Source organism: Colossoma macropomum, unplaced genomic scaffold (assembly GCF_904425465.1).
Source record: "Colossoma macropomum unplaced genomic scaffold, Colossoma_macropomum, whole genome shotgun sequence".
In the NCBI taxonomy this organism is placed as follows: domain Eukaryota; kingdom Metazoa; phylum Chordata; class Actinopteri; order Characiformes; family Serrasalmidae; genus Colossoma; species Colossoma macropomum.
The window spans coordinates 1,278,664-1,292,196 of NW_023496051.1; the positions used below are offsets into that span (position 1 = coordinate 1,278,664).

The 13,533-nt window shown below is 42.1% G+C and overlaps 1 protein-coding gene across 2 annotated transcripts in view; it reads left to right on the forward strand.

Moving 5' to 3' along the window:
- The first annotated feature begins 488 nt into the window (after window positions 1–488).
- tp53bp2b (tumor protein p53 binding protein, 2b) overlaps window positions 489–13,533 on the forward strand; it is a 58,848-nt gene continuing 45,803 nt past the window's right edge. For both annotated transcript variants that reach the window (XM_036565215.1, XM_036565217.1), the window contains exon 1: window positions 489–805. In XM_036565215.1, coding sequence (XP_036421108.1) covers window positions 797–805 — 9 coding nt within the window. In that variant the 5' untranslated portion in view covers window positions 489–796. The remainder of the gene's footprint in view (window positions 806–13,533) is intronic.

A 13,533-nucleotide genomic window follows, 5' to 3' on the forward strand; every position in this document is an offset into this window, starting at 1 on the left:
GCAGGAAAATTAATAACATGCAGGAAATGTCTGTTCCCTACGGAGCCCCGTTGGTGACATCCTGTATAAATAAAAATAATGCGTGGCCACGACTTAGTAAGGCGTGGGAACGAGATCCTAATGCGTGGCCACGACTTAGTAAGCCGTGATCTCGTACCCACGCTTTACTAAGTCGGCCACGACTTATTTTTATTTATACAGGATGTCACCAGCGGGGCTGGAAATGAACTAAATGAAAGGTGGTCTCTGACTTTCGGATGGCACCTGTGTTACCTCTGAAAACGAAAATTACAGTTCCATTGTTTGTTTATTTATTTATTTATTTTTATTTTACCTACTTACTGACAAGATGTTATACCTAAAAAAGTAGAATCATTACAAAAAAAAATAAAAACAGAAATGAAGGGCGGGTCCTGTCCCGCCCACTCCTCCGCAACCCCGCCCACCACCCCCAGCGTGCGTGTGGGCGGGGGTTCGCATGAGTGGAGACAGCGAGCCGCTCGGGCTGAGTCTCGTAATTACTGCGCTCGGCTTTCGGTGCTAATATTTTAGGAGGACGAAGTGGCCGCAACAGGTTTACAGACGAAAAACTGGAACTGCAGAGCAGCCAGGCTGATAGAGAGAGAGCGATCGGGAGAGGAACGACAGGACGGGAAGGAGGAGGAGGAGGAGCGGAGGATTTAGACCGCAGAACATCCCACACTGCGCTCGCTCACTCGGAGGAATATCAGGGGGAGAAAGCTCGAGGAGCTCCAGCTCCGGCGCTGAGAATCTGCGAGAATAAGAAGACTCCAGTATGATGCCGGTGAGCTCACACGCTGTAAACACCCGCGAACCTGCTGACAGAACGCGTTCATCCTCTTTAAATGCTTTAAACTTGGCTGTGTCTTGTTATCTCGTTTACATCGCGTGTTAAGTAGCTTACAGACACGACGCGGCGACTTCTACGAGGGGCTTTTCCCTCACCGTCTAACGTGGAAGCTCGGAACCAGACGTGCGTGAGAACGTTGAGTACAACGCAGGAAGGAAAGGCGATGGAAAGAAAATCTATTTCGGCACACGTCACTCGTGTTTATCTCTTCTCGATCCCGCAGTCGTGCTCGCGTGGAAGACGACAGGGCGCGAGCTGTGGGCTCGTTGTTTTCAGCACCGAGCCGTGCCTGTAAGCCCTGCACGCGCTAAGCTCTGCACAGGTGCATGCACGGAACACCTTGAACCGTGTAGGGTTCAATTTTGGGTTTTAGAGCTTTATTAGACGTTCGGATCATGCAAAAATACAAGCAGGGGAAGGTGTTGCATCCCAACTGTGGCTGTAGCAAGTGTACATTGGGCTTTCCATTGTATAAGCGTGTTTTCCTCCCGGGCTGTGTATGTGCACTGCATACATTTGCCTTGTCTGGATGTGGATGCAGTGAATGGTCACCTGCAGAGCTGTGTTGTGCATGCATAACGCCTCTTTCCCCTGAAACGTGTCCAAATAGACCCCCAGACTGTCTGACCAACGCCATTCAAGTGCACTTCATTGTGATATGGCTCTAATAATCAGTGGAGTCCCTAGTTTTTATATATATATATATATATATATATATATATATATATATATATATATATAGGGTTTATATGTATGTACATGCATATATATGATGCTCCACTACTGTGTCTATCTGTAAAGCGTATCTGAGGTTTTGATCCAGGATCTAATTCCTTTTTTTGATCCTAAATTGTCCAGTACTAGCCTTGGGAACACCCATGCCTCACAGTTTAGATGCTCTGAAACATCTGACTGCAATGGCTACAGCATGTAAGTACAAGGCATACATGAAAATGCGCCAGGATCGTGACTGAAAGCCACTGGTCTTCAGTACCACACGAATGCTGACCAAGGTCATAGCTTGTCCAGCAGAAAATGAGAGCAGAAGCCTCATCCTTGTGGGCCACAACGCTTCATGATATGTCAAATGTAGGAAAATTGGTATACAGTTCTACAGTTACAGACTGTAGTCCATCTGTTTCTCTGCATACTTGGTTACCCTGTTCTTCAATGGTCAGGACCCCCACAGAGTGGTATTATTTGGGTGGTGGATCATTCTCAGCAGTAACACTGACGTGGTGGTGGCGTGTCAGTGAGTGTTGGGCTGGTGCGAGTGGATCAGTCGCAGCAGTGCTGCTGGAGTTTTTAAACACTGTGTCCACTCACTGTCCACTCTATTAGACACTCCTACCTTGTCAGTCCACCTTGTAGATGTAAAGTCAGAGATAGTAATGATGCTACTAGTGCTCAGTGTTCTTTTAGTGCTGACCAACTTTATACTTAATATCCACAATTTATTAGGATAATGATGATATATTGTCATATTTCCCACATCTGGAAAAAATATTTGAATTATATAGACTTCTATAACCATCTGTACTACTTTTGCTTCCTCATAATAATGTTCACAGCATGAATTCCAGGCTAGTTTATGCTGATCTGGTGCTGGTTCTGGGCACCCAGCATGGTCATGCTGGTTGACTAGCGTACCAGCATTCAAAACACAATATTTGCCAGTTTTGCTGGGTGACCAGCTATGCTGATACATACTATATTTTCTACCAGGGGTAGTATTTATCTGAATTAACTATATGATTCTTACAGGAGTACTGTAGAAATGCTTATATGGATCCTTTTTATCAGGAACATGAGCTCAAACGCGCTAGTTTGAAGAGCGCTAACTCAAGCTGCCTCAAATATTCAAAAAGCCCCACATGAAAAATGCAAAGTGGGGCAATAGACGTCGCGTCTACACATGGGTTACTGAAATAGCCACTCTGTGCAGTTTATTTGAATGTTATGTTACGGAAATACAGTTTTAAATGTGGGTAATTTCGCCTCTGTGTTGCTTCCTCTTGCTATTGACTGTAGCCCTCAGCTTGTTTATTACTCTATACTAGCATTTTGGGGAAGCTGTTTGGGGACAGTGTTGTAAAAAAGCACCATACAAATCAACTTACAATAATTAATTGTGGTTCTAGACCACTCTTAGGGTGAACAAATGGACCCCTGATAGCATTTAAGCTGTGCGCTGTAAGGGTGTTGTGTCTTTGCTATGGACACAGTTTGCTTTCTAAAATTAGCGTAGGCGTGTGGGGACACGTAGGACAATGCTCATACTCCGGACTGGGAATCAGACACTGTATAGAGCATTGAGACTGGGACTGGGTTGCTCTAGGATGAAGAGATTAGCAGGCTTTAGCATTGTGGGTCATAAGAAATCATTGTCAAAGCATATATATAAAGAAATAGTTTGTTAAAACAATAAATTTACTTCATTTTCTAAGTATAGTTTGATCAAAACGTGTTTTGGTGTCCAAAGTTTACATGTTTAGTTTCGTACTGGAGCCAAGAGGCTAATTTAGCCAATATTTGAGGAGTTTCCCTGGATCCTATATTCCCGTAGTTTTTAACATCCCAGATAGCGAGCATATATCGGTCCGCTGGTTTGAAAAGGTCGGCACCCCACTGACCGTTTGCCACTGCTGGTCCACCCTCGGACCACCCAGATTACTGTCCTCCATAGAAGCTGTACCTAGTTTTTAATCCCCTCAAACAGATTTTAAATGCACAGAGACTTTTCTTTTAGAAAATAAACTTATAGACAAATGTTACAAACAACTGAGAGGAAAAAAATAATGACTAGGCCTAAAATAGAATGATTTTATAGAAAACGTTGCTGACACTGTGCTGGATTAAAATGATTTACTAAACTAATTTACAAAGTGTAACTAAAGATAACAGTGAATTGGACTCTGAATGGAAAATGAGCGATGATAAATGAAGTTTTGCCTGTTGTTCTGCTTAACCGCTGGTGGGCCGCCCAGAAAACGCTGAGGAAAAAGCCAGTGGACCGCCAGCTCTGCCATCGGCGGGCCTACAGCGGTCCACTATCCACTCGCTATCAGGGATGATACGTTATCTCAATATAATACATTAAGATAACCTATGAAGCCCCTAAGGTCATGGTTAGGGTCCTGGGGTCACTGAAGGTCATACACAGTAGAACGATGAGCATATTTGGCGTAATTAGTGCTCAGCTAGGCTAAGCAAGGCTTACCTCAGTGAGCTAATTAGCTAGCTAAGCAAAATTTGTAATGCGAGCCATTTTTCTGAGACGTCAGAGAGTAGCGTGCTTAAACTTGGTGAATAATCAGAATATCAGAATATGCAATTTGGTAAAAATGACAGATTTTTCTTCAGAGAAAATTGATTGAGGCTGTATGGGGTCTCGAGGCTGTATGGGGTCTTGAGAACGCTGTTGTCTCGTGCGTTTTTAGCTCAACTCAAATACACTCGCTTATTAGAGATGTAACAGTACATTTATATTGAATTGTAGTGTAGTTTATCATTGAATTCACGTTATTGTATCACTGTATTGTGGCTAGCATGTGAGCTTGTGGCTAGTATACTACTTCGGTGCTAACATATTAGCATGCTAGAGCATGGATAGAGCTTTAGAGCCCCTATAAAGCACCGCTTTTGTTTATTATACTTTTATAAAGTCAAATGTCGACTTAACATCAGACACATTAGTCTCTCTTTATTATTGCTGTATCGGAAAATGATTAAATCTAGACGGCACTGTAATGAATCGGCTAATGAACTTTGTGAATCATTAGCTTATGTGGTTTCACTGCATAACATATTGTGGACAAAATGGAGGACAGTACAAACAAAATTCAGGCTTTAAGATGCCTGCTGCTACTGCCTTTAGCTAAGCTATAAACTCTGTCCATTTTTATAGATCAGAAAACATATACAAGCTGAAATATTCCTTAGGATCCGTCTCAAGCGCTTCATTCGGATATTTATGGATTCACATGTAGACTATTTCTCTGAAATGCCGCGTGGTCTGCTGGCTGACTTCTACTGAAGAGGAAATGCTGCTGAATTTGACTATTCAAACTCATAAGCGAGTCTGTTTAGATTATGTACATTTGATTTCTGACAGAACTGTTCCTTTAAGAGGGGTCTGTTCCTGTTTGAAGACTATGCTGGGCAGTGGTGGCTATTTAAATATACCTTTTGGACCACATATTGTCCTCACAGAGTGCTTATATTTATCTGGAAGGAGGAATACATTGTTTAGGCTGGAAATTGCTCAGACGGACTGCCATTGTGGTGAAAAAAGTAGAACTGGGGTTTCCCTGCTGGCTGACATTAGAGAACTAGCCTTGCATTGTTTCAACCTGAGACATTGTTTAAAAATGCATTTGCGATGACTGGGTATTGTTAGCACTTCCCTAGGGCAGCGGAACAGCTGGGCCGTGCCGGTCAGGGAGGGATGTCCCGTGCCCTGATGGTGCCTTCCTCAAGCCTCAGACAGCCACTTAAGCGGTCAGCAAGGCCCTGAATCTTAATTTCGTGAAGTAGTAGGCTTGACATGACAGCTGAATGGACGGGTGTCGTGCACAAGGCGGCTAAAACGACGTTAGTTTGTCGTAACTCGATTTTCAAAGCCTGGCCGGTTCAGAGGCTGCTCATTAGGAGCCATTCATTTCACTCGCAGGCCTGTCACGTTTATTATCATAGCAACATCTTAGCAAGACCTTAGCAACCACCAGGGATACCATAACAACAGCTTAGCAGCCACCTGACCCCATTTATTTGAGCTGACCGTGATTGAGCTGACATTATTTTCCACAATTTTTAGGCTTTCATCGTGTTTCTGCCACAAAAAACAAGGTTTTGAGCTTTGCGCTGGAGCTACAAGGCTAATGTAGCTAGCAAGTAAAACATATACCCAAGCAATTAGCATCGTGCTAACTGGATGTCTGAATCATCACACGTTTGCCTCAAACCGCATTGAGTTTCTGACATTCTGTCTACTCTATGATATACAGTGGCAAACCGTAACTATTAGAGCTATAATGCTAATTTCTTCTAGCGCCCCTATGAGATTTCTAATGTGGCGCTAAGCTAGCATTGTGTACATGAGTGTTTTTTGGCTGTTCTAGATTAACCACGGACATTTGAAGCATATAAAAGTCACTGGATATGCTTTATTTCAAGCACTTCGTCATATTCTTCATAACTTTCATATTTCATAAGCTGCATTCAAAAGGTGGGGGTCGTATGAGAGCTGTAACTGTCTTCTTTCCAGTCAAATAGATGGGTGATGTAATTGTAAACCCTTATAATAAAAGAAGCTGAATTCACAATTTGTTTTTCTACTGAAAGTCGACCCATTTTTCCACAAATCTGGGCTATAAACTATAAACAGATGGCGTCTCTTCAGTGATCTGCTCTGTAAAAAATTATTTTTATAAAAAAATACAAAGAGCTTCTAAGATTTTTGGCTTCCAGCAGTAAATTGTAAACATATAGCAATATGTGTATGATCATAAAACACATTCTGTTAATTTGAGGGGAGCTTTTAAAATAAAAAAAATAAAAAATGACATTTATTTCATGCAGTTACTGAATGATTTGCCTTACGATTTGGTTATGTAAATTCAGATGGACAATCCAAAATATACCCTGGCGAATAAGAGGTTAAAGCAGTTTTGCTTAGACTCTTTGAGTATAGATCTACCGCCCCTTTCCATTCCTAACAGCTAACCGGAACCTGGCTAGGCAACAGCTGTCAGTGACATATCTAGATCTTCCGGAAGGAACCAAATTGTCTGCACCCAATGTAAATTAAAATGTGATGATTTGTCAACTCTTAATTATGTTGCTAATTAATCTGATGCGTAAGGCCTTCAGTCCAGCTCGTAAAGTTTGAACCAATAGGAGAACTTGCTTAGCTGTATATACGGAGTTACCATGGAGAAAATAATTACTGATTGGTCAATGATTGGACAGTCTCTCATTGGTATTTCAAGATTTTAACCCTTTTGTTTCCAACCACAACTTAGCAATGAAACAGGAGCATTACTGTAATACTGTTGATTCTGTTTAATAAAAATGAGCTAAAAATCACAGGCGTGTATTTTTTAGTTCCCAGAAATCAAAAGGCCTTTTACTGAAGGCCCACAAGGCCCTGAGGATACATTATCTATAAAAAAGTTAATAATATAATGATAAATATATAATATGTATTACATATCGCTGTTGTCGGAGGAAAACCTCCTATCTCCAAAATGGTAACTTTACAGGAGACGGGAAAAAACCTACTTTACTTTTAATGTAAGTCAATGGAACCAGACTTTTTTCCACGTTGTTTTGGGCCGTTTCTTTTGATCCATTCTTCATGAAATTTACACACAATGTAAAAAGCAACAGGCATTTTCAAATTAAGTCAAAAACTGAAATACAACAAAAATGGAGATCGAGGTCTTCTTCCGACAACAGCGATATATAATATCTATTCCAGCAGCACAAAGTACAGTATAGAGCAAAACAAGAGCAAAGGTATTACTGTACACTATTATCCAGATGCATAAATAGAAACCGTGAAGATATATAATAACATATACTAAAATAACCATAAAATATAGTGTTCAATACAAAAATAAGTAAATAAAATTACATAAATATTACGCAGGTGACATCGCAGTGGTGCATATCAGGTCCAGTGAATGAACCGAGTGAGTGTACACTGTAAATGATTACATATGTTAATAGCTGTATATGCATGGATATATAAACAAAGTGGCAGCACATTATGCAATGTGTACAAAATGGCAGTGTATAGTAAAGAATAGAGATATAGCTCAGTATATATATTGTATTATACACAGTGTATAATATATATGGATGTGTATTTTTACCCTGTGATTATTCTTGCACTGTAATAGTGGACTAAGATGGACCAAACCAGACAATTACTTTGTTAATCTCAAATATTTATACAGTCATTAATCTTCATCTACAGTATCCTGGTTATTCACGACAGGCCTGCTCAGCCATTGGTGTTGAAGTCTTCTTCGCCAGAGGAGCGTTCAGCCACTTAGGTGACTGCAGAAGGCAGGTTACCGTAGTTACTGTTACCACGGCGACGCGGCACACAACAACACCCCGGCTACGCGGGGCGAACCCTTCTGGCTCCGCGGCCGGGAAGCGAAATACATTTCATTATAAAGCTCTTTGTGGTATTGGATATAAGGCCGGGTGCCCGAGTGAGAGGAGTCAGCTCCCTGTGAAACAGAGTGGAGTCAGTGCAGTGGAGCTGCTCATATACTGAACCAGATCACAGTGAGCCAGTTATCTGAATGGGGCACGACATCATGAGATACTGTTGATTAGTGAATATTTCTTTCTTTCTTTCTTTCTTTCTTTCTATTTCTATTTCTCTTTTTTCTTTCTATCTCTCCCTCTCTCTTTCCCTCTCACACACCTTTACTGTCCACCTTCCACCTTTCTTTTTGCTTCTGTCTCTTTTCTCGTTCTTTTTTCTCTCCCTCACTCTTATTCTCATTTCTTTCTTTCTTTCTTTCTTTCTCTGTCTCTCTCTCTGCCTTTCTCTATTTCTCTATTTCTTTTTCTCTTTTTCTTCTCTCTCTCCCCCTTCCTGTCTCGCTCCCACCCTTTTATATCTTTCTTTCTTTTTCTCCTTTTTCTTTCTCTCTATCTCTGCCTTCCTCTCTCTCCCTCCCACCCTCTCTCACATCATTACTCTCCATCTCCCACGTTTCCTTCTTCTTCTACCTTGTTTCTCGTTCTTTTTCTCTCTCTCTCTTTTTCTTTTTTTTCTTTCTTTTTCTATTTTTCTCTTTTCTCTCTCTCTGCTTTCCTGTCTCTCCCCCCCCCGCCTTCCTGTCTCCCCCCACTCTTTCTCTCTCTCTGCCTTTCTCTATTTATCTGTTTCTCTGTTTCTTTTTCTCTTTTTTGTTCTCTCTCTCTCCCCCCTTCCTGTCTTGCGTCCACTCTTTCTTTCTCTCTGTTTTTCTTTCTTTCTTTCTTTCTCTCTTTCTTTTCCTTTGTTTCTTTTCTCCCTTTATTCTCTCTCTCCCACCCCTTTCTTTTTTCTCTTTCTTTCCTTCTTTTCTCTCTTTATTCTTCCAGCCCTCTTCCTTTTTCACGTTTCTCTCTTTCTTACCCTCTCTCTCTCTCTCTCTCTCTCTGTCTCTCTCTCTCTCTCTCTCTCTGAAGTTAGTCCTTGAGAGGTCAGCAGTGGACAAGGGTAAGCCCCGATCCCTGCATCATGTGACTCTGTTTGGTGTGGGGGCCATATGGTCTCTCACACACTCACACACACACCCACACACACACACACACACACACACACACACACACACACACGCACACAGTGGAGTGACAGCAGGAGCGCTCCTCAATCCAGCTCAGCTTTTCCTGAGATCTGCTCAGCCACTGCGAGTGGAGGGTGTGTTTATATTTAGCTGTTCCTGGCTGGTCCTCTGCGGAGAGATCCCTGACTTAATGAAGGAAAACTCCTCAGCCTGCTGTTAAACTCTGCTGCCCGTTTACAGCGTGACAGACCCTCGTTTGTTATCAGGCTGAATTATTGATGGCCTCTGTGTGTGTTGGGTTACTGTTGTTTATGTTTCCATAGAGCTTCTCCTCACCTCTCCTGAAGAGGATTCCCGTCTACGTGGTGATCCCCACAGACAGCACTGGGAATTATGTTGGCAGCGCTCCTCCTTTTATTCCACCAGTCAGCCAAACTTCTCTTATGTCACCATCATACAACATCTTAGCAACCACCGGTGATACCATAGCAACAGCTTAGCAACATCTCAGCAACCACCAGGGGTACTATAGCAACAGTCTAGCAACATCTTAGCAACCACCAGTGATACCATAGCAACAGCTTAGCAACATCTTAGCAACCACCAGGGGTACAATAGCAACAGCCTAGCAACATGTTAGCAATCACCAGGGATACCATAGCAACAGTCTAGCAACATCTTAGCAACCACCAGGGATACCATAGCAACAGCTTAGCAACATCTTAGCAACCACCAGGGATACCATAGCAACATCTTAGCAACCACCAGGGATACCATAGCAACAGCTTAGCAACATCTTAGCAACCACCAGGGGTACTACAGCAACAGCCTAGCAACATCTTAACAACCACCAGGGATACTAAAGCAACAGCTTAGCAACATCTTAGCAACCACCAGGGGTACAATAGCAACAGCCTAGCAACATGTTAGCAATCACCAGGGATACCATAGCAACAGTCTAGCAACATCTTAGCAACCACCAGGGATACCATAGCAACAGCTTAGCAACATCTTAGCAACCACCAGGGATACCATAGCAACATCTTAGCAACCACCAGGGATACCATAGCAACAGCTTAGCAACATCTTAGCAACCACCAGGGGTACTACAGCAACAGCCTAGCAACATCTTAGCAACCACCAGGGATACTAAAGCAACAGCTTAGCAACATCGTAAGAACCACCAGGGATACTATAGCAACATCTTAGCAACCACCAGGGGTACTATAGCAACAGCCTAGCTACACCTTAGCAGCCATCTGGGATATCATAGCAAAAGCTTAGCAACATCTTAGCAACCACCAGGAATACCATAGCAACATCTTAGCAACATCTTAGCAGCCACCTGGGATATCATAGCAACATCTTAGCAATCACCAGGGATGCCATAGCAACAGCCTAGCAACACCTTAGCAACCACCAAGGATATCATTGCAACAGTCTAGCAACACCTTAGCAACCACCTGGGATACCATAGCATTAATATACCTTATATATTGTAATGATAGTTAACAGCTGACCTGTTGCGCTGGTCTATTATTTTATTTACCGTTTAATTGCGTGGCTTCATATTTATATTTTTATAGAATTATATTTATATTTTTGACTGTAACTTGGTGACTATCATCAGTTAAACCACATCCTCTCACTCACAGTGAAGTAACAGTGAAGTAATGCAGTAATACAGACCAATGATTAGAAAGCTGTGTTGTTCATTGTAATATGACTTTTATAAGACGTTGACCACACAAATGGTCATGATTGGACCATGGTCTGGAACATGTATGTGCTGTTCCATTGTGCTTGCATGATACAAAAGGGAAGCCCACGTGATTGACAGTGACTATTTGCATACCGTGACCTTTTACTGTGTCATACTGCAGAAGCCAATATTACACGAATGATATATTGGAGAGTTGCAGTGCAATCAATTCCAGAGCCACTGAGCTGAACTGAATGAAATTACTCAGTCCAGTTCAGTTCAATCTTATTGATATGGTCCTTTTTAGACACTGACCCAGAGCAGAAACACTGAGAAGAACCAGAACTCGCTGAATAGTGAAGCTATGATGCGAGTGGGACAGTTTTAGAAGGAAAATTAAAGGAATAGTTCAGATCAAAGTAATTTCTAATAGACGTGCAGTGCTTTATGGTCACGTTGTAGTCAAGATTGCAAGATCTGAGTCTGAGTCAGGACCGAGACCGGGACACATTGAGTCCGAATGAGCACCGAGACTATTAGTAGTTGAGTCAGAGTCAAAATCAAGACCAGGACACATCGACTCTGAGCGAACACCAGGACTTTTAGTAGTCGAGTTGAGTCAAAATCGAGATCGGGACACATCGAGTCCGAGCGAACACCGAGACTTTTAATAGTAGAGTCAGAGTCAAGACCGACACAGGGACACACTGGGTCCGAGTGAACACCAAGACTTTTAGTAGTTGAGTTCGAGTAAAGACTGAAACTGGGACACATTGGGTCCCTGTGAACACCGAGACTTTTAGTAGTCGAGTACAAGTCAAGACCGAGACCGGGACAATTTGAGTTCGAATGAGCCCCGGGACTGTTAGTAGTCGAGTCTGAGTCAAGACCAAGACCGGGACACATCGACTCCAAGCTAACACCAGGACTTTTAGTAGTGGAGTCAAGACCAAAACAGGAACACATTGAGTCTGAGTAAACACCAAGACTTTTAGTAGTTGAGTCTGAGTCAAGACTAAGACCGGGACACATCGGGTCCAGGTGAACAACGAGACTATTAGTAGTTGAATCCGAATCAAGACCGAGATCGGGGCACATTGAATCCAAACGAACACCGTTTCTGCCATTGTGGTGGCAAATGACGTCCCACAACTTTGGAACCATGGAAATAAGCTAACAGTGAAATAAGCTTAACACTCATTACAGACTAAGTTTATTTCAGTGATTTCCAGTCATGTTGTGCATAAAAAAACAGCGGGTCGCACCGGTGACTTCACGGATGCCGGAGTGTTATTTTTGTATGAAACAACTACAACCCCATTTCCAAAAAAGTTGGGACGCTGTGCAAATTGTTAATGAAAACAAAACGTGTCAGTGGTGAAACGATTGTGTCAGTGGTGCTACTCATGAAACATTAAGTGATTTTAAAATTTAAATAACAACATGGGTGCGCTGTTTGATTTTCTGTATACAGTGTGACTTTAAAGCTTGAGTGCCAGGGGACTGTATTTTAGAAAAGCTCAGATTGTCAGTGCTGTTCCAGGTCAGTGGTGTTACAACAACTACTAATGTCGCCCATTAGCACTTGAATTGCATCAACATTTACACTCCATTTGCCACCACAATGGTAGAAAGACCCGGAAAAAAGGTTTTTTCGAATGCTTAAGTTAGGATTTGGGAACATTTTACTAAATGTGATGGCGATTTGCGTCCATATTCAGCATTTCAGCCTGTATTACTGCAATATTAAAACAGAGGTTTGTTAGATTGGGCTGCATATTAATAGTAGCATATCAAAGCTTGTGTTGCTTAGTCTGTACTCTTTGTAGGTATGTATTACAGTCGCGACGTTCAGCCGTTAAAAGCCATTAAATCTGATTTATTTACGCAATACGCAGCACATATTTGTCTCACGGCGCTGCTGCTTCCGTGTCCAGCAGTGAACAGGTTTAGGATTACATCATATCCTGGAGCTCTATTCCAAAAGAACTCAGCCTGTGAACAAAGACTCGCACACAGGCCATTAGTTATTTCACCTCTGCTTGGGTGAAGTAGGTTATGCAACCGCCTGGAGAGTCTGAGCTGCTGGTTTTCCGTTGAAAGATGTGTGCATGTTCGTGTCCTCTCAAAGTGGGCTAATGAACAGTGGCCTAAAAGCGGAAACGGGGTCCGTTTAGCCCAGATTAAGCCTAGCAGGAAAAAAGACGTGGGATTTAACAGAGTTAGATGGAATTGTTTCATAACACAGATGCTCAGAGATACAGTCTTTAATATTCTACACTTTTATTTAAAGAGTTTGAAATGTGCACAGTTGTCTCCTCATCCCAGCCTAGACGTCTTCAGTTTTGCGCTGGAGCTAGGAGGCTAATGTAGCGCTAACAGGTAGTGGAAGCTAACTGCGTACCTAAATCATAACATACTTGGTTTAAACAGTGTTGAGTTGTTCAGTAATCTCAAAAGGACCTGCTCATGTGGTTTCTGACACTGTATAACATACTTTTATCTCTGAAAATGAACAAAAGGACAGACAAATTGAAGGCTTGAAGACGCTGCTACTGTTTTTAGCTATGCAGCGTTCTTCTGGCCAGAAACCTTTTTTGTCCTTTTGTGTCAAAAACCACAGATAAGTCGAACAATTCCTGCACAAATGGACAAAAATATGT